The sequence below is a fragment of the Malania oleifera genome, chromosome 4 (genome assembly GCF_029873635.1).
Source record: "Malania oleifera isolate guangnan ecotype guangnan chromosome 4, ASM2987363v1, whole genome shotgun sequence".
Taxonomy (NCBI): Eukaryota; Viridiplantae; Streptophyta; class Magnoliopsida; order Santalales; family Ximeniaceae; genus Malania; species Malania oleifera.
This window is the reverse complement of record NC_080420.1, coordinates 102,175,258-102,203,016: the sequence shown is the minus strand read 5'-3', so window position 1 is coordinate 102,203,016 and position 27,759 is coordinate 102,175,258. Positions and strand designations below refer to the sequence as shown.

General features: G+C 34.5%; 1 protein-coding gene across 1 annotated transcript; it reads left to right on the top strand.

Moving 5' to 3' along the window:
* LOC131154192 (myosin-9) lies at positions 1 to 27,712 on the top strand. The gene is made up of 38 exons (XM_058106785.1): positions 1 to 578; positions 3,493 to 3,621; positions 7,382 to 7,525; positions 7,656 to 7,801; positions 7,888 to 8,044; positions 8,139 to 8,197; positions 8,844 to 9,003; positions 9,135 to 9,284; positions 9,386 to 9,522; positions 9,627 to 9,773; positions 9,900 to 10,001; positions 10,165 to 10,222; positions 10,301 to 10,402; positions 16,292 to 16,329; positions 16,567 to 16,693; positions 16,788 to 16,958; positions 17,131 to 17,262; positions 17,368 to 17,477; positions 17,640 to 17,700; positions 18,007 to 18,184; positions 18,426 to 18,631; positions 18,729 to 18,848; positions 19,822 to 19,920; positions 20,347 to 20,568; positions 21,522 to 21,661; positions 22,915 to 23,026; positions 23,124 to 23,168; positions 23,601 to 23,855; positions 23,950 to 24,105; positions 24,219 to 24,425; positions 24,571 to 24,714; positions 24,984 to 25,054; positions 25,148 to 25,247; positions 25,361 to 25,417; positions 25,525 to 25,581; positions 25,677 to 25,757; positions 25,900 to 25,982; positions 27,258 to 27,712. Exons 1-38 carry the CDS (start codon positions 576 to 578, stop codon positions 27,379 to 27,381), a joined length of 4,590 nt encoding a protein of 1,529 aa, XP_057962768.1. The 5' UTR covers positions 1 to 575; the 3' UTR covers positions 27,382 to 27,712.
* The last annotated feature ends 47 nt before the right edge of the window (positions 27,713 to 27,759 follow it).

Below are 27,759 nucleotides of genomic sequence, written 5' to 3'. Positions count from 1 at the left end.
TTCGCATTCTCTCCGCTAAAACCTCAGCTAAATTTGGCAGTGGGTGAGTGGAGACTCAGAGGAGAGAGAGAGAGAGAGAGAGAGAGAGAGAGCAGAGCTAAAATTAGCGGGGAGAGAGAGAGAGAGAAAGAGGAAGGAGACTCGATTCGCAGCCACGAATCCCCGACAAATTGGCGGAGTTCTGAAGGAGAAAGAGGATGAGAGAGATCATGAGCAAAAGCAGCGACACGAAATTCCAGGGCCATTTGAGGATTGTCACTCTCCCAAACCAACCCCACACGCTTCCTGAAGAGGAAAAAGGAGAAGAAGAAGAAGAAGATCGATCTGCATTAAATGTTGCTGAATATTTAATTTGTTTATTTTTTTTTTGCTTCTATGTCCCCTCAATTGGCATCATTTTCTCGCCAATTTTCTTGCAAAATGGCGTTTTCGGGGAATTTTCGGAGGCCGCGATTTTTGCGATCAGAATAAACGGCTGAATGCGCGAGATTTGAAATTTGGGTCATTTTCCGGTGGGGAAGATTCATTTGGATAGGTCTTTGACTATGTGAGGTTTTGATTGAAGCTTAATTACAATGGTACGTGATTTTTTGGGTTGTTAACTCGCTGTTAATGCATTTTATTTGCATCTTCTGGTTTTCGAACTCTTATGGATTCCGTTATATGATGTTTGGTGTTCGTGTATATGCTTCCCTTTCTAAGGAATATATTTTCTTTTTGTTCTGTTTTTTTTTTTCCTTTTCAATCTTTGGATGCTGGACCTCATTTCTATGCACATTACTTCGTCTGAGCATTTGTACATTTGAAGTACCTGAAGAAATTGAAATTGAATGTATATCACTATCAGTATAATTATTAATATTTTAAAATTTAATGTAGAAAGCTGGAGTGGGTTAGGCTCTTACAATGTTGACATAAATGATGAATCCAAATTGAAAATACAATTACATCTGGCGATTATTCACAAGATTTGAGAGCTGGGATTAATTAAAAAATGATGCAATATATATACACGTGTTCGGCTCACAAATTTTAATTTTTGGAAAACATGGTTGTTGGAACCACAAAGGATAGAAAGAACCTCCCTGTACTAGGTGGACTGCTTTTTCTACTGAATCTTAATTTCCATGCATCTCTCTCTAAACCAGCTGAATTTTTTCTTTTTCTAGTTTTTCATCGCATTTAAATGATTGAGAATAGAAGCATTATGAAAAACACTGGAAGTAGTTTATTATGGAAAGAAACTTTGTGCACTTGATTTTAAAAAAGTAGCATGTCTTATGCTTTTGTGTTTTTGGAGGGGTCTAAATCTATACTTTATTGAGGAAGATCAAATGTATTTTTATTCGGATGGAATAAGCAGCTGAGTTCCTATTATCTCACTGTTTCCATTGCTCTGAGTGAAAAGGAATAAACCAGTATAATAACATATTGACGGGCAACTGGACTTGGTGAGGATCTAAAACACTTATTTAATTAGAAATTACTTCCCCTATTTGATGCACAAGCAGAAGGTGGCAATTTTGGATATGTTCAATTGACTAATAAATATGTAAGACGAGTTGGGGCACATGATACTAAATATCGGGGGAAACTTTAAATCTAGATATTTGTTACTGTTGTTGTCTTTGTGTTTTTGCATGCATTTTTTTTCCTTTTAACTAAGCAAAGAATTAAGAAGAGAAGAAAATTTTAGCACGTATTAAATTCATTCAGAAATGGAAATGCTGTGGAAATGTTTTGCAATGTTACAGCAATACCATTAAAATTTAGAAACATATGGAAACATGATGAAGGAATAGGATTTTTTCAGGTAGAAGCTGAATTATTGAATAAGGAAGCAAAGAAGATTATGTGTTGGAGGATAAGTGTCCTTTAAAAGGAAAAGAAAGAGCAACACAACAAGAAAATACAAATAGGGGTCAAATAGAATAGTCTTCCAATTATCCCTTAATGACACTTCATGAAATGATCCCAAAGTAGGACAATACAAAGAGGCTAGTACAATCTATTCCCATAACAAATGCAATGGTACTGATCTTTAAACATTAAGGAATGGTTCCATGGTAGCCTATATAATCGTGGAAGTGCACAAACACTCCCAAATTAGAAAAAACTTTGATGCTAACACAAAGATGGAAAGAGGTTATTGTCATAAAACCAAAACTTGTCCAAAGTTTGTCAGCATTATGTTTTTTACTTAACTTAACGAGAAGATGTGAAAATGATGAATAGATATGTTTGTGCTCCATGAAAAACAATTGTAGTTATAAGCTTGCTTTTATATATGTGAAACTATTTGAGGCGCAAAGAATCTAGCATATTACACATGACTTCAATGAAGAATTGCAGAAAATAAAATGTAACATCATGACACCTTGAGCTTTCAATTCTCAACTTTAGGTCCCTAGATGAAGTCACATGGTATGTGAATTAGGCTTGTAAATTAACAGAGCTGAATTATATTGCATCATGACACAGTAAGCTAAGCTTTCAATTCTGTCCCTAGATGAGGTCACATAGTCTGTAAATTAGACTCATAAGTGAAGGAGCTGAATCCATCTCCAAATGAGAAAAATCTATGACACATCCATCTCCAAATGAGAAAAATCTATGACACATTCTTATATAGCCCTGGCATAACTAAAGCTATTATGTATTTAACTGCAAAGACATATATCTTAAAGTTTGTCCAATCCATAAGCTTAAATCCTCCTAAATGTGTAATTTAATTTCATAATATTGGTAACTGAAACAATAGCATTTTCATCCAATTTCATAATTCTTTTTCTGAAGGAGTCTCACCAAAAAGAAAAGAAAACTGTTTCCTTGTAATAGAAATTTACCATTAATAGATTGGTGTTATGAATTTCCTTACTTCTCATTTCAGCTGGTGAGATACACTTATTCAAAAGAAACTTGTTTGGGACTTTAGTGTAATAATTTTCTCTGGAGGTAAACTGTAGGATTAACCATAAGCAAAATCATATTGAAATTGTGGTGGACATTGTATTATTTATGAACTAAACAAGTTATGGGTTCATAAATGAAAATGTTTCAATCAGAGAAAAAATAAAAAATATGAAAGCTTGTGTTGGAAGGCCCTTAGTCAGGGCACTAAGATCATATTTAGTTCTGATAATTTTAGGTCCGAAGTTTGATTACCATGCAAGGGGCTCAAATGTATAGTGCAAAACCAGAAAAGGGGACTATTGACCAGTGTGAGGCCTTCTAAGCATGGTTCACAATTCACAAAGCCAGCCCAGTGGGATCCTGGGAGGGGTAATTTAGATATGGTCCTAGGCTCCAGTATTTCAGATGAGAGATTCGAATCTACAGGCTTGTGCTTGAAATCTAAAAATATCCTTTTTGGCAACGGTCCAACCAAATCCTCATATTCTTTGTTTTTCTTTCTGTCCTCATATATTTCAGGTCATTTTGTTTTAAAAAATTGTATGGTTTGACATCTGCATTAATTCTTGATTTCTGCAGGGCACTTCAGTGAACATTATTGTAGGTTCTCATGTCTGGCTTGAGGACCCAGCATTAGCTTGGATAGATGGACAGGTATTGAAGATTACTGGAGAGGAGGCCGAGGTCCAGACCAGCAATGGGAAGAAAGTGGGTTCTTGCTATAGTTTAAAAGCATTTCATTTCACATGTTAAAATAATTTAATGAAAAATAAATTGCTAATTGATTTTTTAGTTGATATATACATTTTACTTATTTTGTTAATAATCTGTCAATATGTGGTATCTCTATTAATATTTCTATATTTTATAAGCTTTGATATTATTGTTGTCACAAAATTTCATTCATTCATGTTCTCAACTGACAAGTACATAAAGTTACTTTCTTTGGGATTATGATTTTTTTTTAAAACTTTTTTATGTGTAACGTATGAAGTGTCAATAAGAGTGCAGACTAGGGTATGATAGGGCCAGGATACATCAACAAAGAATATATTTATTCAAGAATAATCCTTCAAATAGATTAGCTAAAATTTGTATAAGATTATCTTTTATGTTTCTATTCAAAAATTTATTCTGATTTATCCTTGAAAAAGGTAAATTTTCAGTTTTAAAATGGGCAGGATACATATCTAAAAGCTTATACAAGTATTGGATTCATGTTGAGTATTGAAAATTTTAGGGGCTGTTTGGTATCATTTCTATTTTTCGGATTTTTTGTTTTTTTATTGCTGGTTTTCTGTTTGTGTTGTCATTTTTCATTAAAATTGAAAAACCAGATTTATCGTTTTCAATAGTTGTGGCAACCTTTTGTTGCTACCGTATTTTAATATTTTGAATTGACTTTTATGGGTTAAATCATTCATTCTATACAAATTTTTTAATTAAAATAAAAATGGTATGGCCATGTGAAAATTTAAAATATATTTAAAATAAAAATATCCATAAAATTTCTAAAATTTTGAACAAAAAATAAAAGTCATTCAAAAAATCACTTTTGCCACTTTTCAATTGTCATTTGCAATAGTATTGTTCACAAAGCACTAAAAATGAGTTTAAAAATATAATAATTAAATAAAATTATTATAAGTAGTTTCTATTTTTATTATAATAATTTCTAATTTATATTTGTTTGCATTTTTATTATTTTAATAATATTTTCTCTTAGTTATTTGATTCAAGGGCGAAGATGAATATGAGGTCAATTAGATTTTTTCAATTTGTTTAAGTTTTGGAAATATTAACAATTGCTAGTTTTTGTCTTTTTTGTTTTTCAAATGTTTTTTTTCATTTTTGGTTTCCGTTTTCATAATCTTTGAAAGTGATAGTGTGAAACCAAATGACCCCTTATTTTTAAATTTTGTAAATGTATCATGGCATTGCTGAGTTAGTATTTTTTTGTTTTCTTTAGGAGGTTATCTTGTCTTTCTTCTTCTATTCTCATATTCATTTCTTAATATTAATAAATTTTTTTGTTTAAGAAGGTTACTGATCTGGTCTGATTTTTATTATATGCAAGGGCAAAAGATATTGACCTTCCTTGAGGTTTGACAAAAAGACACTAACCTCCCCTGAGGTTTCAAAAATTTCAGAGACCTTCCCTGAGGTTTCAAAAATGCCATAGACCTCTCCTGAGGTTTGGCAAAAAGACACAAGTCTCCCCTCAAAAGACTTGTCATTTTGCAAAATACAAAGGAAGATTTGTGTCTTTTTAGCAAACCTCAGGAGAGGTCATTGGAATCATTGAAACCTTAGGGGAGGTTAATGGAATTTTTGAAATCTCAGGGAAGGTCCCTGTCTTTTTGCCAAACCTCAGGAGAGGTGAATGTCGTTGCCCTATATCCAATACAAGTTCAATACTTGAGAGTGAGGGAGAGTGTTCAAGAGTGAGGAGGTTTAGTTCTAGGTAATGGTATCCAAGGAGTATTAACTTTAGTGGTGAATTACATATGGCGATTCCTTTACTGCCTACTTTTGAATAGGTGCAATGTTAGAGTTGGAGTTAATTTCTGCCATGCAAGCTGTTGGAATTTGTTTATGATCCTCAATACAATAGGTGCAATGTTAGAGTTGGAGTTAATTTCAACCATGCAAGCCGTTGGAAATTTGTTTCTCAGATTTCTCCCATCATCTTACCCTGGAGTTGGAGTTACTTTTAGGGGCAAGCCCTTGAAAATTTGTTTCTCAAATTTCTCACTTTTTCTCCCTCTCAAGTGAGGTATAAAGTTGATAATGGCGAGAGGGTTCAGTTTTTTTTTTTTTTTGGGGGGGGGGGGGGGGTGTCATTGGATTGGAAATGCTTCTTTCTTTTCAGTATTCTTGTATTTATCATTTATCAATTTTCCATGGTTTTCCTATTCATGATTTCTTCCTTTTTCAAAGAAACTCACCTTTTAGAAACCTAAATGAGAGGGAGACTAATGATCTTATTTTGTCTCTGAATGTTGTTCATTCCTTTCGTTTTTCAGAGGGGAGTGGCAGAAAGGGTGTTATCTCATGGGCTTTTCTTATAACTTGCTACTGCTCTTGATATTCATATTCCTAATGTTGTTCCTTTCCATTTGCTTTTTTTTATTTTATGGAAATCTAGTGTCCCTTCCAAAATTAAGGCTTTTATGTGGACAGCGCCCTTGAAAGTACCAATCCTAGTGATTTATGGAGAAGAACGCCAAACAAGGGTTTGTTTGGTTTCATTTCTGTTTATGGTTTTGAGTTGTTTTTGGAACCTGTTTGAATATTTTAATATGCAGAACTAACTTTTGTGAATCAAATCATTCATTTTATAAATTATTTTGATCAAAGTTAAAATAAAATGACTATATGAATTTTAATATAATTAAAATAAATATATCCACAAAAAAATTATAACATTTTGAACAAATAAAAAGTAATTTTAAAAAAAGTATTTTTACTATTTTCAATTCTCATGTGCGATAAGATTGTCCTAGTCGTTAGAAAGAGCTATAATAATTATATATATATATTTTGATTGCCTGGACTACCAACCTAGACAAACCCTTTGGACCCCCCTAGGCAGCAACAAATCGGAGGAGGACGTGACAATTATATTTTTATTATAATATTTTTCAATTATTATTATTTTTAATCATATTTCTTCATTGTTATTCAATTCAATGACAAATTGAGCATTTGTTCCATCAAGTTTTTAAATTTGTATTAGTTTTATAAATATTAACTAAACAAGTAGCTGGTTTTGGGCTTCTAGTTTTCATTTTCATAATTTTTGACATTGATACCGAACGGCCATAAAGTTCTCTCCTCTTATGCCTATGTGCTTTGTTGTATTATATCAGGGAAACAATTTCTCATTTGTTTCTTGCATTTAGGTCTGGACCAAATTGTTTGTCTTTATGGGGAAAAATGGGCTTTTCCTTTCTCTTTGGAGAGTATGTGTTTTCTTTTCTTTCACGGGCTTAAGCAATGAAAGGAAAGAAAAGCTTTGCAGCAATATGTTTGCAGTTATTTAGTGCATTTAGTTGGAGACAGTGCTAGAGTCGTTGAGGGTTCTAATACTAATGTTATTTTGTTATGTAGGGTGGTGTTCTTGGCATCACTTCAGCATTCAGCTATTTTAAAAAAAAATATTTTTATTGTTATTTTTAAAGGGCTCCTTTGACTCATCTATACCAAGCGATTGGAGAGTTTCTGTTCATAAGTTGTCTTATTCTTTCTTTTTCTTTTTCTTTTTATTTTATTTTTGTTTTTTCTTTTTTGTTTAGTGAAGGATGCTTCATCCTCCATTCCTTTCTCAGTTAACATAATTCTTTTGTTTATCTAAAAGAAAGATATGCAAACATTGCTGTTGGAAACTTGGAAATCATGTTCAGATTTGTTTTCTTATTGATATTTATGCATCATTGATTGTTTTTCTTATTGTGATACTCTTTAGGTTGTTGCAAATTTATCAAAAATATATCCCAAGGATATGGAAGCTCCTGCTGGCGGAGTTGATGACATGACAAAGCTATCATATTTGCATGAGCCAGGAGTCTTGCAGAATTTAAAAACGAGATATGAACTCAATGAAATATATGTAATTTTCCATGACCATTTATCTGTAATGACTGTTGATGTTTATAGTTTTAATAGAAAACTCTTTGTTAACTTACTAAAGAGATGGTCGACATGATGATATTCTTCTCTCAATGACTCACATCTCACAGACATACACGGGAAATATTCTTATTGCCATTAATCCATTCCAAAGATTACCTCACCTTTATGATGCTCACATGATGCAACAATATAAAGGAGCACCATTGGGAGAGCTAAGCCCCCATGTTTTTGCAGTTGCTGATGTCGCTTACAGGTGATACTCACTATCAGTTTTTCAGATTAGTTTATGCATTCTAATGGATAATACATTGTCTTTAGCAATGCTTCCACTGAAAATAGGGCAATGATCAATGAGGGAAAAAGCAATTCAATTCTTGTCAGTGGTGAAAGTGGAGCGGGTAAAACAGAGACCACGAAAATGCTCATGCGATACCTTGCCTTTTTAGGTGGCCGAGCGGCTACTGAAGGGCGCACTGTTGAACAACAAGTTCTTGAAGTACGAGAGAGTACCTGGCTCTTGTTTTATATTTAGAATAAGTTTCAACCTAACTTAAATTCTCATGAAATTATACTAATTGATTTGAGTGCAGTCAAATCCAGTTCTTGAGGCATTTGGAAATGCCAAAACCGTCAGAAATAACAATTCTAGGTGAGATGTCTTTCCACTTAATGTGCTGCAATGTTAATTTTATTCAATTACCTTTATGTTCAACTTTGGAAGTTAATGCACTGACAATTATTTGTTGATTCATTTGTAATTTTATATCAGATACATATATTTTTTTTTTACTGAAAAGGAATTATTCCGCTGACAATTGATTTTTCCTTTTAATGTTTTCTGTAACAACAACAACAACAACAACAAAACCAAGTCTTAGTCCCACTAGGTGGGGTCGGGGCTATATGAATCTTTTTCCGCCAATTTATGCGATCATGGACAATTTCTTTTGATAGATTCAAGGATATTAAATCCTTACTCGCCATCTCTTTCCAAGTTATTTTAGGTCTACCCCTACCCCTTCTACTACCCCCCACAGTAACTACGTCACTCTTCCTCACAGGTGCACTACGTGGCCTACATTGCAAGTGTCCATACCATCTGAGTCGTCCCTCCCTTATCTTATCTTCTATAGGAGCTACACCTAACTTACCACGAATATGTTCATTCCTTAATTTATCTTTCAATGTTATACCACTCATTCATCTAAGCATTCTTTTCTGTATAAATGTATAATTAGTAGTTTTGAAATTTGTTTCTGGTGAATGATGATCTCCTAAATCTGATCCTTGTACAGCCGCTTTGGTAAATTTGTTGAGATCCAGTTTGATAAGCATGGAAGAATATCTGGAGCAGCTATCAGAACTTATCTTCTAGAGCGATCACGTGTTTGCCAAATTTCTGATCCAGAGCGTAACTACCACTGTTTTTACCTTCTTTGTGCAGCACCACAGGAGGTAGCTTCTTGCTGGAATAACAGCTGTAATTGAGATTTTCTTGTTCTTTTTCTTTTCAGGTGCATATTTCAGTCACATGCCTACACAAATACATGCATTTAATACTTGGTTAATGTTCTTAATGATTTCAGGAAATTGAGAAGTACAAATTAGGAAATCCTAAATCATTTCATTATCTTAACCAGTCAAAGTGCTACGAACTGGTTGGTGTAAGTGATGCTCATGACTATCTTGCCACCAGAAGAGCAATGGATATTGTTGGAATAAGTGAAAAGGAACAGGTAGAGTCTATATAGAAGCAGGTTCATTGCATGCTTTGATTTTCTTAAGTAACATCTCAGAAGGACCATCCTCTTTTATGCTCTCTTTCTCTCTCTCTCAGGAAGCAATTTTTAGAGTTGTTGCTGCAATTCTTCATATTGGCAATATAGATTTTGCTAAAGGGGAGGAAATTGATTCATCAGTTCTGAAGGACGAGAAGTCTGAATTCCATCTTAAAACAACATCAGAACTTCTCATGTATGATCTGTGTTATGATATTGCCTTCACAATTCTCATTTTTTTTAATTTTATTTATTTAGCTTCCTACACGCTGGAATTACTTATTTTAATATTTTCTTTAGGTGTGATTCTGCGGCTCTGGAAGATGCATTGTGTAAACGAGTCATGATCACCCCTGAAGAAGTTATCAAGCGGAGTCTTGATCCTCTTGGTGCGACAGTTAGCAGAGATGGTTTCGCTAAGACAATATACTCTCGATTATTTGACTGGTAAGATTTTTTTAAGTTTTGGCATCGGTACATGGTAATAGTTTCCAACTCTTATGAGCAACACAAACTGGAATAAGAACTGAGATGTGGGTGCAGTGCTAAGTATGGACATCTTTTTACATGCAGGTTGGTGGATAAAATTAATGTCTCAATTGGACAAGATCCTAATTCAAGATCTCTGATAGGGGTCCTTGATATCTACGGATTTGAAAGCTTTAAATATAACAGGTAATCACTGATTTAGCCAAGAAGAAAAGGAGAAAAGTTATAAATATTTTGTAATATTTAAGATATTTTTGCATACATTTTTCTTCCTAATAAGTGAAATTGCATGCAGTTACATGGGTTTGGTAGTTCTTTTGATTTAATTTCAACATATCATATCATGCAGTTTTGAACAGTTCTGCATTAATTTTACAAACGAGAAGCTACAGCAACATTTCAACCAGGTAAGTTGTCAAATCATACTCGCTACTTCAGCATTAGTTCAACCATAATTCTTAAGAGGTTCTGGTGCCAACTTGCAGCATGTCTTCAAGATGGAACAAGAAGAATACACCAAAGAGGAGATAGATTGGAGCTACATTGAATTTGTCGATAATCAAGATGTCTTGGATCTTATTGAAAAGGTTTCTCCTTGCTGCTTCATATTAACAGCTTTTTATTGTTTGTTAGGACAGACTTGAGGTGGACATTATCCATCCAGGGTTCATGATTTAACCAGCTTACTCACCCTGTCAATATATTTCGCACCGATTGCTTTTGCATAATTTTGGTAGCTAGTTCATTTTATTTTTAACCAAACTGCTTGAAAAATGGATGATTGGTTCACTCGTCCAGCTGTTTAAGCTGCTGTAGTTTTGATAACTGCACCCTATGAGTCACTTGGTTAATATTATTGAAATGGTATATTTTATTAGGTTTGTGCATCAGGGGTCCACCAGGGACCATGTTTTTTGTGGGAGAGGTAATGATAAGGTTTCCATGTCATCATTGAGACAAAAGATTTCTTACTTTTTGGGACTTTTATTGCATGCGCATAGACAAGAGTAGTCATTTTATTTCAACATTTTAATGATGTTGATGAGGGCAATCCTTGACACATTAGGAAGGATGTTACATCTAAACCTGAAGGTTAGGTTTAAGTCGCAAATCAGTATCTCCAATTGTGGAGGTAAGACAATATAATCTTCCCCTCCCCAGACCCTCAACAGCATGGGACCTTGTGCATTGGGTGTTGCACGCACATTCTAAAGATATTGTCTCAAAATAAGATTAGCAGATAATTTTAAATTTTACTAGGTTTATTTAAAAGCAAAGTATCATAAAAAATGCATAAAAGAGTAGATTTTTGCATATGTTTCATGGTACAGATCCATGCATTCATCCTGTGAACATCATAGACAGTCATTGAATTAATGTGAATGCTTAAATCTCTCTCCTATTATCTTCGTTAAAATTCATTTTTCAAAAAGAGACACGTCAAAGCTTTAGTTCCCCCCTTGTTTGTTCTTTTGTGTGAAAATGCTACTTTCTTTTGGTAGGTGTTTGCATATGCAACTATGGATTAGTTTTCATGCATTAATTGCCGATGTTGTACAGCCCAATCTGCAAAGAATAAGTTTGCCTAAGTGAGAAATAGGTGGGCTCGGGTTCCATTTTTAGGATTTACAGAATGGAAAAATGGTTTCATAATTTTTGGGTGAATTTCAGGATGATTGTAATGGGTTTGGGTGATTTGTAGGCTAGAATAACTCCCCAAATGTAGCAAGGATTTTGTTATTATGTTGGGAATAATCCAAATTAGCATGTAGTGTTCAAGGGATTGAAATTCAGACAGGTGGTTGGAGCTTGGAAGGCTTATTGTGATTGTAAAGTGGAACACTAATCTTGGAAATAAAAATAAAGAAGAATATATGGATAAAGATAAGTGAAAACTTTAGAATCTCACTTAGGCTTTATGGGAGTATTGAGTGAAGAAATTCAGTTTCAAATAGTCTAATTTATTTTGTGGTCAAAATATCTTATCTTTTAAACTGAGGCAATATTCTTAAAAAGAATTAAATTCAACCAAAAATAAGTAAAATCACACGTAGAAAGTTTATGTTAAACAACTTAGGTTATGTTTGGTTTGTGGAAGGCCTATTCCTAGGAATAGAATATAGTAGCTTGCCGGGAGAATACAGCAGAACAACCACCAAGACAGAACTAAACTGCTAAAACAGAAACATCAACCAGTCTTGGTGCTAGAGGACCTTCCATGAACTTCAGAAAGAGCCTTCTGAGTAGTAATTTTAGATGTGATTACTTAATTCTTGAATAAGCAGCTGTTTCTTGCCTTTCAAAAATGATAAACAAGAGAAGCCTAAACAATTTTTGCTTTGATAGCATTCCTTCCATTCCTGAGAGTTGAGAGCCACTAAGAAGAATTTGGTAGTTTGTATTATTACCATAAAGCAAATGACAATCTAAAAATTTTACAAATTCATAGCAAGGGATAGATAAGGAATTACTATTCCCAACCATGGGAATTTCTATTCCTTTTGTATACCACATTGGATGGAATACCAAAGAATAAAAAGGAAGAACAGTTAACTCTATTCCCCAATTTATTTTATCTTATTCTTAGGAATAGCTATTCCGGAAACCAAATGTAACCTTAGGTTTGAACTTTGAATCTTAAAAAATGAAAGTTCTTTTGGTTAAAAAACAAAATTAAATCAGTACCATTAATGCTAAATAAAACGTGTATATCCCAAAATAAACTAAGTTAACCTCTTTGACAACTTCTAAAACTATAGTATAGTGGCTAATATCATTGAGGTAAACAATGGTCTAACTTCGAAAGTATGAATATTAGAAATCAAATCATATACCTATAACTACTCTTCAGATAAAAAAAAGTCAAATTTATTTGAAATTAGGAAAAAAAAAAACTCACTAATTGAACATTAAGTAAATAAAAAATAGCTGTCGCACACATTTTAGCTAATGAATCTAATTTATATATTTTTTACTATAATACATATTGAAATTGTGAACCAAAACTTAAAATCCGTGCATGGGTCATTTCATGACTTTTGTATGCATAGTAAATATTATTTTAATATTTTAAATCAAAAAGTGTGATTCACATATAAGAGGTACAAAGAGTTGATATTATTCCTATAAAAAAATAAAATTTGATACAAAAACTTAAAAATGAATTCTCATATATTAAAACTTTTACATGGAGCACACAAGGAAAAAAAAAGAAGGGCAGCCCGGTGCACAAACTCCTAAGTATGTGGGGTCCGGGGAAGGGGCGGACCGCAATGGGTCTATAGTACGTAGCCTTACCTTGCATTTTTACATGGGGCATGCAAGCATTTTTACATGGAGCATGCAAGTATCTTATAAAATGAAATTGTCACAAACTCTCTATAAAAATAAAAATATGTTAAATGTTTTGTTAAAAATATCCTTTAGATAGTCAATAATACCATTTTTTTTTTTTCAAAATACATTACACATGTCTGTTACATATTATGTCTGCATGCATCTTTTAAAATTTCGTATCCACATAACTACTCTAATAGCATATTGGATTAATATATACTGCTATTTGTGTGTGTGTGTGTGTTGTTAGTAAATTTAGATTTCATTAATAGGGCACCAAGGAAAGTTGGCCTTGTACAAGCAAAGAAAAGAGAGAGAAGCTAAAAGTGTTGAATAAACTCTAGGGCATCCAAGAAATCAAGATTTGTGTGGACATGTAAAGCCCACTAAACCAGTTTGCAAGAGTTGTAAGCCATCTAACCTTGAGGATTGTGGATTGTGAGAGAAGTAATTGTTCATTCAAAATTTCTAGCATTTCTCTCTCAGCACTATCTGAAAAAGAGTGAGCAAGGACCAGGTTTTTTTTCTTTTTCCTGTTCATAGGCATACTGTCCAAGCCCAGATTACCTTTCCCACAGTTTCAGCAGTGACCCAGTGCTGGTAGATTAAAAAAAGTAATGGTCCCAGCAGTGGAGCAGCAAATGGTCCACGGTTTCAGCATCTTCTTTGCACAGAAAGCTTCTATTGACCAAAGTGAAACCCTTTTTTTTCAAGGTTATTAAGAGAGAGGATCTTCCTAATGTTACTGCCTAAGCAAAAAAATCAACTTTGGTTGGCACAGGTGCCCTCCAAATAGCTTTACAGGTAAATTTAGGCCTGGTCTCATAGGGGCCGCCAAGTGTCTTGTAGAAGGAATTGACTGTGTGAAATAGCCATTTTTGTTGAGCTTCCATATAGGCACTTTTGAATTGGTCCAACTGGGGACATTTCTGTATAAGCAGCCATTGAAATTAGCAAAAGAATCAAGTGCCCAATCATGGGCATTTCTCACAAAGGGAAGGTTTCAAACTGTCCCATTCACAGAGTGCTCAGCATAAATACGAAAGTATCTTTGCTATAGGCTACATTGAAAATAACAGGAAATTGGTAACTAAGAGGGGATGAGCCGTACCGTCTGTCATGCCAAAAGTAAATGTTGTCCCTCTTTCAAGCATGGAAGTCAGTGGGAGTGAAGAAATCCTCCCACTCTTTATTAATCCACTTCCAAACACTTGCTCTATGGGACTGCTAGGGCTCTTTGGATGCCCACCCTTTTTGATCAAAGTCATACTTTGATGCAATAATCTTTTCCCATAGTAGTGATCTATCATTCATGAATCTCCAAAGCCATTTACCAAGGAGGGCCTTATGAATTGTGTGAAACATTTGAGTCCCAAACCACCTCTTGGAATTGATTGTCAAACAATTTACCAGTTGACTAAGCAGAATTTGAAAACCAGCCCCATATTTCCGTGAAGAAATATTTTTTAAATGTCTTCCAATCTTTGGGCCACAAAGCGAGGAATGGGGAAGAGTGACATGAAGTTAAATTACGAGGTTGGAGAGAGTGCTTTTGATGAGAGTCAGTCCAATTTTAGACCAGTTTTTGTTTCCAACCAGTCGGCTTCTCAAATTTAACAATAGGTCCCTAGATATTTTTTTTTTTAACTATGGGAGACCTAGATAGTTCAGAGGAAAGGTCCCCGTCTTTGAACACAAGATACCAGCCATGAAAGCGCCTCCATTCACATTCCACATGGGATATTTTTAAAAAATATAGAAATTTAGTATAATATATTATAAATATCATATCTTAGTTATTGCAAAACCATATGCCACCAGCACTTCTTTAAGAGTATTGTGCCCATGTTTCATCCATAACATCGACACTTTTTGATACTCCTATTGTAGCTATAATTTTGAAAATACATTTGGAATGTCTCATACTTCTACAACACTTGCTATGTAGAAATTTTTTTTAAACATGTTTTGAACATATAATGATGCATTGTAATATAACTTTATTTTATTTGATCCATAAAAAATCATAATTATAAGAGAAGAGCTTATAGGTTTAGGTTTCAAGAAAACTACCATAAACTTATTGACATATTCAACAGAAGAAGTCTTATATTGACATTTTTTACAAAATAAAAAAGAAAAAAATGATGTGCATTTATTTATTTATTTTTATGCATAGTATTGTATAAATATGAACATATAATATTTTTCTTATGCAATAAATTGAAATATAATATTATATGATTTTAATTAGTGTGTTGAGTGTCCTATATTTTTAGGCTTGTGTCTCTGTATCTACATTGTGCCCTAGCAGTATCCCATGTTTGTGTCCATAATCTGTAATTCCAAAGAAAATATTAATTTTTATAAATAGAGTATTTGTACTTTAGTTTACAGACTTAAAAAAAAAAAATATGTTATCAATTTGTTTTTAAAAATATCTAAACCATATAAGGAAGTATGTGAATATATTACTCAAGACTATTCACTTGTAATTACGCGGAACACATGAAATATATTTACTAGTCATTAACAAATGCCAACGACTCGTATATGATTTTTATTCATCATTTGTAGGTAATAGGCCATACAAGCCTTGCACTTTGGATAACCAAGATGCTTAATTTACAAATCCATATTCTGAAATTCTGACTCAAAAATGGGAAAGTTGACTTAACCAAGGAAAGGACTGTGGAAGGAGTAGAAATTCTAAAAATTGAACAAAACCCACACAAGGAAACTCATGACTAAACAATTAGTAAGTTGAGCACCAAGCAACCTAAAAAACAAACTTTGCCTTTGGTGCAACAATTCATCTTCTGCTTCCCACATGGGAATCTGAATTTCAGATCTCCTAAGGGAGTCTGCTGGGGTGTGGTTAAAATATAGAATTTGTTTTAGGCTGCCCCTTTGGGGCGTCCGCGTTATTGTAATAATCATCTTGTACCCCAGGAAAAAAGGGTACCTAAAAAACTTGACAAATTTGAGGATGCTAGAACCTAACATAGTCATATCACTAGAAATACATTGTTAACATATGGGACCTATAGTGAGACCCATCAGTGGATCCTAAATTGACTTTCAATATGTTAAAGGTAGCTTTTTTCCATCAGTTTCTAAATTGATTTTTCTTTTTGCAGAAACCTGGTGGAATCGTTGCTCTCCTAGATGAAGCATGGTACAACAACACTACTTTACCTTTGTTCTTAACTTCTGTTATTTTTCCCAAATGAAAATATGCATGGAACTCTTGGAAATTTTAGCTTGAAATTTTTTATTCTTCTTTTAGACAGTTAAATTCTGGAAGTGCTTGAATATTTTTTCAACATGTGCAAATCATACTCTGCTGCTACCTCAAGAGTGAATTGATTGTATTTTTGTTTTGGTTTTGGTCACTGGGCATCATGATTTCCAGCATGTTTCCAAAGTCAACACATGAAACATTTTCGCAAAAGCTCTATCAGACATTTAAAGTTAACAAGCGCTTCATCAAGCCAAAACTCTCTCGCACAGATTTCACTATAGCTCATTATGCTGGAGAGGTATGTAGGATTATAAAGCATAAAGTGGTAAATAATGCATGCTGATCCTACAGTTAGTTATCTTCCCTTACCTATTTTTAATTTTCTTTTCAAGGTCCAATATAAATCTGACCAATTTTTGGACAAAAACAAAGACTATGTTGTTCCAGAACATCAAGATTTGTTGGGTGCTTCCAAATGTCCTTTTGTAGCAGGCCTTTTCCCTCCACTACCTGAAGAGACAGCCAAATCTTCTAAGTTTTCTTCAATTGGTTCTCGTTTTAAGGTATCGTTGCTGCTATTCTCTTGGTGACAATGTTAGTGGACTTTATTTGGGACAGTTGATGGTCAATGTGAAAATATGAACAATTATCACGGAGCTTCCCATGAAAACCTAAGGTGCCGACTTTTTTACTGCCATGATTGAAAACTGATATTTTATGCTCTAAATGGTGCAGCTACAACTACAACAACTGATGGAAACATTGAATTCAACAGAGCCTCACTACATTAGATGCGTAAAACCTAACAACCTTCTAAAACCTGCCATATTTGAGAATGTCAACATCATGCAACAATTGCGATGTGGTGTGAGTATAGTTGAATTTTGTAGTTTTGACTTGGATTTATAATATGCATATGATCTTTTGCTAGAATTTTATGTGTTCGGTTATCGCTAATTGATGCTTCTGTAGGGTGTTTTAGAAGCAATCAGGATCAGTTGTGCTGGATTCCCCACACGCCGTGCTTTCTTTGAATTCATAAACCGATTTGGACTTCTTGCTCCAGAGGTTGTCGAGGGGAAGTAAGTCCACTCTTTAACATTGAATAAATGCTTAAGTGGGAGACATGTTCTAAGCTGTTTTATTGCCTGGGCCACATCACATGTGAATTTATTCTGTCAGTTTGATGATTTTTAGTTTGATGTGCTTGTTCCCCTTTCTGAATCTATTGCATTTATGGCCAGCTACGAAGAGAAGGTTGCTTGCAAAAAGATATTGGAAAAGAAGCAGCTTAAAGGGTTTCAGGTAGTTCCAGAAATATCTTTGCTGCTTGTCATAACTGTTGATGGTCCAGATGACAGTTATTAATGAGTTTTTTGATATTGCACTTTACTCTAAACTTTGACTAGTAACTAACATGCATGCATACTGCAGCAAACCTTAGGATATCTTCTACTATTATATGATACACACCTTCCCCAGACATTATGATCACTGGGTTGCTGCATGCTCTGCTTGAATGGTTTTATTTGAGTGGAAATTATGGAAGCTCATGCGTCCACACACATTTTGCTAGATGTTTAGTTAAATTCTCAACAAATTGATTTGCAGATAGGTAAGACCAAGGTTTTCCTAAGAGCTGGTCAGATGGCTGAATTAGATGCACGCAGAGCTGAGGTACTTAGTAATGCGGCCAAAGCTATCCAGCGGCGCATACGGACTCATAATGCTCGCAAACGATTCATTGCATTACGAAAGGCCACCATTTGTGTGCAATCTATATGGAGAGGTTTGTTGTCTGATATTTTTAATGATATGAATCAAGTTGGTATCTACATGTAGTGCTGTTCTCCTTGATTTTATGAGCCAGACCTCATATTAGAAAGAGTTGATTGCATTTTTATTTTATTTTATTTTATTTTTTTTGTGATGCCATTAATCAGGGCATCAGTTGACTAGTTAGATATTTAGTTGACATTTTTTTTTTGCCTTTTTAAAATTTTGCATTTGTGTTTTTTTATGGCTTTTAGGAAGATTGGCTTGCAAACTTTATGGGCACATGAAAAGGGAGGCAGCTGCAGTGAACATTCAAAGGAGGTTGCGTGGATACCAATCCAGAAAAGCCTACAACAAACTTCGGTTTTCAGGGCTTGTGTTGCAGACAGGTTTAAGAGCAATGGCTGCTCGTAAGGACTATAGACTGAAGAGACAGACTAAAGCAGCCATTATTATTCAGGTACTTCCTCCGTAATAGCTCATAACTTGGAGATCCACTTTTAAGACTACTAAGTTCTAAAAAATAAATGCTCTTCTTGGGAAAAACATTTATGCAGACTCGTTGCCGCTGTCATAGAGCTTCGTCATATTATAAGAAGCTCAAGCGAGCATCAGTTGTTTCACAATGCAGATGGAGGGGAAGACTTGCTCGAAGAGAGCTTAGGAAGCTTAAAATGGTGAGCTTTCCTATCAATGTTTTATATAATTCACTTTCTTTGTTCATTGGTTTGATGTGATGGTTCCCAAATACCATTTAATTTATTGGACTACTGATCAATGAGACAAAGACCAGGGAATTACCCGTGTAATCAGTAATCTGATTGTGATTACATGAGATGTAGCTGATCCTAACTCCTTAGCCAAACACAGAAGGGTGCATAAAGGTGCAATGTCTAATGGGCAATAAAAAGCCTTTGTCGCACCAACTTGAACATGAATCATCGAATAAAAAGAAGAGATGCAACCAAACTTGATAGTTGGAAAGCAAGGTTTTGTTGAGTTGTGTTTAGATGTTTTATGACAATGAGTGTCAAATTATCAATTTTACAAGGACTTAATTTAATTGGTGGTTTAACTTCAAACAATGCTGCTGCATTGGTCCAGTTAAACCAAGAGCTTTTATCATTTTGAAAACTGACAAAAGCAGGTAAAAACGGGTTTAACTGTTTGACAGGCTGAACTTGCTAGTTTACAAGTTATCTTTTAATCACAATACATAGGCATTGTTTGTCCTTGAATTTTGCCTTCGTGGAGATATATTTTGTGTTTTGAACTCACCATTCATTGAAATGCTAAAAACATGAAAAATGTGCAGTTCAAACCTTAACAGTTCAAGTGATCTTGCTTTTTTTTTATTTGTTTAACTTAAGCTCCTTGTTAAATATTTTTTAACATAGTAATATTGTTTTGGATCAAACTGGCTTGAAATTTGGCTTCTACTGAGGTAGTGAGGTAGATATAAAACTGAATCAAAGAGGATATTTTTTTAACAAATATTTACTGCATATCTAAGTGGATTTTATCTGAATATTGACATCTTATAATGATCATGTCAAAACAGTCTGTTATAAATATGTTTTGTTTCTGATACATCTTTGCGACCTGTTTTATATCATGCCTTTAATTTTATGTGGAATCATTATTTTGCAGGCTGCAAGAGAAACTGGTGCACTTAAAGAAGCAAAGGATAAGCTTACAAAAGAAGTGGAGGAGCTCACCTGGCGTTTGCAGTTAGAAAAACGATTGAGGGTAACTAGTACTATTTATTTGTGGAGATTCAATTCTAAAGATGAATACTCTATTTTAATTTCAAATACGTTACACCAATAGAATTAATGTTGCTATGTTAATGGTGTCAGTGCCTACTGCCCACCAATTAATATATTAACTAGGCAACTAAAGAACTATTATACTTCAATATCTTCTCATCTAGCACTACCTTTTTTAAATAAAAAAGAAATTCATTGAAGATAGAAAAGGAAAAAATGTGAGAAATGGAGCACAAGATGATCTCCTTTAGAAAAACTAAAAAAGAAAAAATTACAAAAGGGCTGCCCTCCAACCTGTTTTCCAGCCAGACAAAGCCTATCCTACATTATCTAACAACTCAGAGCTTTTATTCTGTGCTGTTTAATGTATATGCCACCGTGCTGAGGTTGGAAATCATGTATGCAGGCTGACTTGGAAGAAGCAAAAGCACAAGAGATTGCAAAGTTGCAAAATTTTTTGCAAGCTATGCAAAGCAAAATTGATGAAACAAATGCTCTGCTTGTAAAAGAGCAAGAGGCTGCAAGGAAAGCCATTGAAGAAGCACCTCCTGTTATTAAAGAAACCCAAGTGATGGTTGAAGATACCGAAAAAGTGGATTCTTTAACTGCAGAAGTGGAGAGCTTGAAGGTAATAAGTTTGAACCTAACTAACTGCAACCATTCTCTTGTCATGTGTATGAGTGGAATCTAGTACATAAAGTGCTATAATCTTTGCATATTGCATTAAAATAAAAATCAATAATATTATGAATGGTAAAAGAAATTTTGTGTGTATATTTATATATATACATATACATATATATATAAAATACGATTCCTTTTGTGTCCCTAATGTTTTAAAAGTGGTGTATATCCTCATCTGCTGATTTCGTGGGACAAAAAATAAGGTCTGATATATGTTTATGACTAAATTCTTGTTTGGCACATCAAAATTATAGCTGCTAGAGCAAATCTTCAATATCAGGTTGCTTATAAAATAATCTTAATTTTGTAGCTTGACATAACATGGTGTACTGACCTGTATTGGATTACTCAGTGCATTTAGAGAACAAACATGAAAAGTCTGTACATGACTGGGAGAAAATGAGTGTGCATCCTCTGCGGTTGACATAGATTTCAACTGTACAATGGAATGAGAAAACCCAAATGGCATTTTTTGGAGGCTTAGATTTAATAAACAAAAGCTTAATTTTCAATCACTATTGATTTCTTTTGTTCATTAAAAAAATTGTTAACAAACTGTTCTTTGACAAAGAAAAATATGGCTGTTTATTACATGAATGTTTATCGAATAAATAATTTTAAAAGGAGGCACTAATATGAAGACATATGCTACTGTGAACTGGTGAAAACATCAAATTTAGGATTCTTTGTTATTACCTTGTGCCTCACTTCAATGAATAAGGCAACCAAGTATTGTATGTGACACCAAGGTGGCAGTAATACCTTGGCACCTCATCAAGGATTAATGTGCTTTTAAGCTTCTTATGTGATGAGTCATCTGTTCCGGTCTCATTTTCAGAAATAGGTCATGATCATCTCATTCGGTTCATTTTTAGACATTGAATTTTTTCTTCGCAGGCTCTCTTAGAATCGGAGGAACAAAGAGCCGATGATTCTGACAAGAAATGTATAGAAGCCCAAGAATGCAGCGAAGAAAAACAAAAAAAAATTGAAGAAACAGAAAGCAAAGTTCAACAACTTCAGGAATCGTTAAGCAGGTAATACAAAAATCGGCCGGCCCGTTTATTTTCCTTTTTCTTTTTTCTTGTCTTTGGTTTATCAAATTTTAAAAATCTTGCTTGTCTGACAATAAACAAGATATTTTTTTACAAATTACCTATTTCTACCTTATTATTTGTTTATATGTGAGTGTCAGGTTAGTTGCCTTTTACACTGGTATTGGTTAGTGCGTCAAATGATCTCTACCGGCCTTTGCACTCTAGATGGAGCAGAAAGAGACAGAAGTTCTCATTGGACATCCTTATAGCCACCTAGGGTGTGCTTGTCTCATGGGATAGGCTTGCTAAGCACTATTAGCCTACATTTGGTGCAGCTCAACTGTAGGATAGGAACAGTTAGGGGGGAGGTGTCTTAGCCCCTTCACATGGGCTTCCCACCCCACCAGCCAGCTCACGGTATGGGAATTAAGAAGCATAAAAACCAAAAATAAAAAATTTAAAAGAAAATTTCACCAATGTCCTGTCTTATCTCTTATAGATGGCAGACCAAACATGTGATATGATAATTATCCTATGCAGTCCAGTCTAATACTATTCAGCCAGTCCAATCCCAAGAAATCTTAGCCTATGAAACAAATGGTGGAATAGAGTGATTCTCTAGTTACTTTGACTACTATTTTAACTGGAAACATGGTGTTTTGGCTGTCTATGAATTAATTACAGCATGACTATTGTTAAAACTATAGAAAAAGGCGGGGTGGGGGGGGTTGGTGGTGGGGTGGGTTGAGTGTATTTATATTTTATAATCATTGCTTTAAGGGATAGGAGGTACCAAGATAGCAATTACAAACCAATTATCAAATTAAATTTTGAATTTTCCATACATCAAAGTGTTTTTCTCTCCCCTCTTTTCCTTCTACCCTGGTGAAGATAAGAAATTGGACACCTGGATGTATCATGCCTCTTGTAGCTTCTGCATTCTTGATCCTCTTATACCACATGAATCTAACTAATAATGTTTCTGCTGCATGAATTGAATGTATAATTTTTTTTTGAAGTATAGATGATCTCTATAAAAGAAATAATTGTTCCAGGCCTCCTCCTATATTAGACCGCTTGTGCTTCTGCATGTGTTGAGCACCAATTCAATGTTTGCTTGATCAACCTATGTTTTTTCTTGATAAACCCAATTGATAGGTTGCATGCTACGGAAATGTTACATCTATACAATGGAAAGTAGGCAGCACTGCACTGCAGTGTATTTAATTACAAACTTTAACTTCTGTGATTAGGCTGGAGGAGAAGCTCGCTAATATAGAATCAGAGAATAAAGTTCTCCGTCAACAAGCTGTGTCCATGGCTCCAAACAAGTTCCTTTCAGGACGCTCCAAATCAATTCTTCAGGTATTCTCAGATTTAAATCTCACAGATTAGACTGGTAATTTAAATTTAATACCACATGTATTCAAGATATATTTACCTGTTGTCTGATAAATGGCAGAGAGGTGAAAGTGGTCATATACCTGGTGATCAAAAGGCAGGTTTGGTAAGTGAAATCTCTTCTGTAACCTATTTATTTCTTCATATCATAGGGAGGGAGGGAGCACAAGAATAATAGAAAGATTATATGGTAGTAGAAACTTATTTACAAGAAATTCAAGGTAGATCAATTTTAATCCATGGCTGAGGGCCGGAGGGCCCAACTGGACAAAGGGGCTCCATTACAGTAGCATCCCATGGATGATTTTGTGGAGAATTCACCATGGAATTCTGCATCATAACCTCTTTTTCAAGAGTTGGAGTGAAAATGAACTAAATTATGACTTTATGCAAGCACCCAGCTGCCCAGATTAGCTCTCGGCATTGTATCCAGAGCTGGAGTTCTTAGCTCATTGTTTAATTGCTTCAGCAACGTTATGTTTTATTTAGTTTACTCTTTTGTTGATGATTTTAGTTTCTCTTTTTTTTATTGGTTCAGGACATACGTAGCCCTTCAATGATTCAAAGGGAGCTCTCTGAAGTAGAGGAGAAGCCGCAAAAATCACTTAATGAGAAGCAGCAGGAGAATCAAGAGTTGCTCATTCGATGTATTGCACAACACTTGGGCTTTGCAGGGAGTAGACCTATCGCTGCCTGTATCATATACAAGTGCCTTCTACAGTGGAGATCTTTTGAAGTTGAAAGGACTAGCATTTTTGATCGAATCATTCAGACGATAGGCCATGCTATTGAGGTTTGAACTGCTTGTATGCTTGATCTGCATTTTGTTATCTCCTTTTTATCACAAGCTTCATTTTATAACTTACATATTGCTTTCTGGACTGAAGACCCAGGATAACAATGATGTATTAGCGTATTGGTTGTCCAATGCATCAACACTTCTGTTGCTACTCCAGCGCACGTTGAAGGCAAGTGGTGCAGCTGGAATGGCTCCACAGCGCCGTCGATCATCATCAGCTACCTTATTTGGGAGAATGACGCAGGTACATAAAAGTTTATTATTTGAACTTAATTATGCCATCCAGTAACCTTTTTTTTTTTTTCCTTTTTTTTTGTGTGTGTTTTTACTTAAGTTATTTGTATGATTTCCCATCAGAGCTTCCGTGGAGCTCCACAAGGAGTCAATCTTTCCTTTGTGAATGGTGGCATGTCTGGTAGTGTGGAATCCTTACGCCAAGTTGAAGCGAAGTACCCTGCTTTGCTTTTCAAACAGCAGCTTACAGCATATGTAGAAAAGATTTATGGAATGATCCGAGATAACCTGAAAAAAGAAATTTCGCCATTGCTTGGCTTATGCATTCAGGTGACTCAATGTGTTCTTTGAAAGTGACAAATTATGAAAATTGAAGCATTGCTTCATTTGGTTTGTTATATTCCAGACTATCCACAAGGACTACAATGTTTTGACTTACATGTTTAGTCTTTTTCCCCTGTATCTGTCTAAATAGGCACCAAGAACATCAAGAGCCAGCTTGGTTAAGGGATCATCACGATCAGTTGCAAACACTGCAGCCCAGCAAGCATTAATTGCTCACTGGCAAGGAATTGTGAAGAGCCTTGGGAATTTCTTGAACACTCTGAAAGAAAATCATGTAAGTGTAGTTTTTGTGAATTTGTTTAGTTCATTATAGTTTCCTTTTTTTTTTTAATACTCAAATGATTAGAATTGGTTCAAAGCTTGTCCCTCAGTGCTCTCAATTATAATTTTAAAACCTGCTGTAGCTGCACTGGTTGGCATGCTAATGTGCACCTGACATGGTTGACTAATTAAATTACATTCCATATTCTTTTTCTTTTGCTTTCTCTTGTTCTTATTTCTTATTATGGGATCACTTTTTTTTTTTTTTTTGTGTATTTCCAGGTACCCCCATTTTTAGTTCGTAAAGTTTTCACACAAATATTTTCTTTCATCAATGTCCAGTTATTCAACAGGTGTGGATTTCAAATGCCTTTTTATGTGGTATCGTTTGAATTATTCTTACACCACAGACCTTCTCATCTTTTGTCCCATGTTTCTTGTTGCAGCCTTCTATTAAGGCGGGAATGCTGTTCATTTAGTAATGGAGAATATGTTAAAGCAGGATTGGCTGAACTTGAGCATTGGTGTTACAAGGCCACTGATGAGGTACCTGCTTTTCATTGCTATTTTACCAAGTGATTGTGTAGCTTCTGCTTGTTAAATAAACCTCTCTCTCCCTCCCCCGCCCAAAAAAAAAACAAAAACAAAAACAAATGCAGTATGCAGGTTCAGCTTGGGATGAGCTCAAACATATCAGACAGGCTATTGGGTTTCTGGTAAGTTTTTTAATTCCCATTTTATCTTATATTTCCTTGAAAGATTGCTTGCTTTATTGTTAAAATCAAAAAATGCTTAAATTGTCTTGTTGTGTTTTATGTTTTAGGTCATCCATCAAAAGCCGAAGAAAACACTGGATGAAATAAGCCATGACCTATGTCCAGTGAGTGATAATTTCTAAAGAAAAACACAAAATACAGTTATTTCTAAATTTGTTTTTACCTCAGGCCTCAGCCAGCTTCAATTCTCCATTAATAGGTGCTCAGTATACAGCAGCTGTACCGGATCAGTACCATGTACTGGGATGACAAGTATGGCACGCATAGTGTGTCCCCGGATGTAAGTTTTTATGGATGAAATTAGTCAAACTAGGTTCGAGTCATCATCGTCACAGTGTAGTATAATGTACTTCTATATTATTACATGCAATTAGTAAAAGTCTCACAATAGGCTTGTGCCCTGTGTTAATGCCTCCATTTAGGTTATATCCAACATGAGGGTGTTGATGACAGAAGATTCAAACAATGCAGTGAGCAACTCTTTCCTATTGGATGACGATTCCAGGTTAGCAACAATAGTCAACCATCTGATATGATATGTTCTGTTTTTCGTTTTTCAATTTTCTTACTTTGCATTTCATGAAAATCTAAATGGAAAATTACCTATAAGGTTGTGGAATTGTGAGAAAGTTTTGTGCTATGTAGTACACATCACCATAAAATTTCAAGAATGGTTCTTGAGTCCAAGGAAATAGCCTCTCTGCATAAAAGCAGGGGTGTGACAACCCTCCCTCCCCCACTCTCTCAAAGTGAGGAGCCTTGTAGCCTACGGACACCCTTTTTTACAATGTACTGATAAAAATCAAAGATGAACAGAAAACCCAAGCCGGAAATCTTTGATGTTTGGCTGACTTTACTTTTCAGGCACATCTTGGATATGTGTTCTGGATTTTGAATAAAGTTAGTATCAAATGAATGGGGCAAAAGGACATATTATGCCCTCAACATTTGAGGTGGTTGTCATTTTTGTCCATGTTCTTCACCATAATATTTCTATTTGTTGTCAACTCATTTCTATCATCAAGAATGTTATTTTTAGTCCATGGTAACCTCAAAATGATGCATTTATATAAATTTAAATTTCATATTTTTAATTTATGGTGTTTAGAGAAATTAGAAATAAAAATTATCAAAAATTAGTATCTCTTTTCAAATTTTGGCGTTACAAAGATTAAAGGTAAAAAATAATTCTATGCATCTTTGAGTTTTAATTTTTAATTTATTTAGAGGTCAATGGTTTGTTAAGGGAAATCTGAATTATAAGAATTAATAAAAAAAAGACAAAAAAATCTCACGTAACGCATGCATTTACCATTTTACCCTATGTTTGGAGAGGCCTTGGATTTGGATTTGTATTGGATTTGGATCAAATGTAATATAAAATTACATTGAAATTTGTCCAAATCCACTTAAATCCAAATCCAAGGTTCAAAATCCATGCTCCGAAACACAGTGTCAATATAATTGTTACTTTTTACATTTCCTCCAAAAATTCCAAAGGGAGAACTAAAACTCCCCAATAATGTCATTTTGTGATTAGTTAACAAAGTACACATTAACCTAGTTCTAATTTTTATATTGTTGGTTTTATTTTTCCTTCTGATCACAAATTTTAAATAAATAATAAAATAAAATGTCTCTATAAGGATGTTATTTTGCTGTGTCATACTGTCATCTAACAAATTAGAATCATTGCTGGGACATCCATGTCACCTGTTTTGTTATTTATCAATGTGATATTGAGGCAGTAGCTGACCATGAATAATCATTTATATTGCAGTATTCCATTCTCAGTTGATGATATATCGAAGTCGATGGAACAAATAGATATATCAGACATCGAACCACCACCACTAATTCGTGAGAATTTGGGCTTCAGTTTTTTGTTGCCACGTGCTGACTAGTCACCCTCTCATTGCTTGAAGCTGGATGGCTCTGTTTCAGAATCCCTGAACACCTTAGTTGTATAGTTTTACACAACAGCCTCTTCAACTGTCGATGCCCGAAAGGGGTTGTTCATGTTTATTTTTTGTTATAGGTTTCTTTGAAATTTTCTTTAGCTTTATACTTCCATGTTGTAAACAGGGATGCATTTGCTCCCTATCCAATGTAACATCGAATTTCTGCTCTTGTACAAGTAGCTGTCATTTGTGAAGGATAGAAAATTAAGGTTAAATTTTTTTTCACAAGTGTTCGATTTTCCTTCTCAATATAGTCAACTGATTTCCTAAACAATCTTCAATTCAGAAGTGGACAATGCTATATACATCCTGTGGTATTAG

Excerpts from the sequence above, each read along its gene's own strand:
- LOC131154192 (XM_058106785.1), top strand. Across the intron at positions 24,106-24,218 it reads TATTTGGGAGAATGACGCAG|AGCTTCCGTGGAGCTCCACA; the intron begins GTACATAAAAGT and ends ATTTCCCATCAG. Across the intron at positions 24,426-24,570 it reads TGCTTGGCTTATGCATTCAG|GCACCAAGAACATCAAGAGC; the intron begins GTGACTCAATGT and ends CTGTCTAAATAG.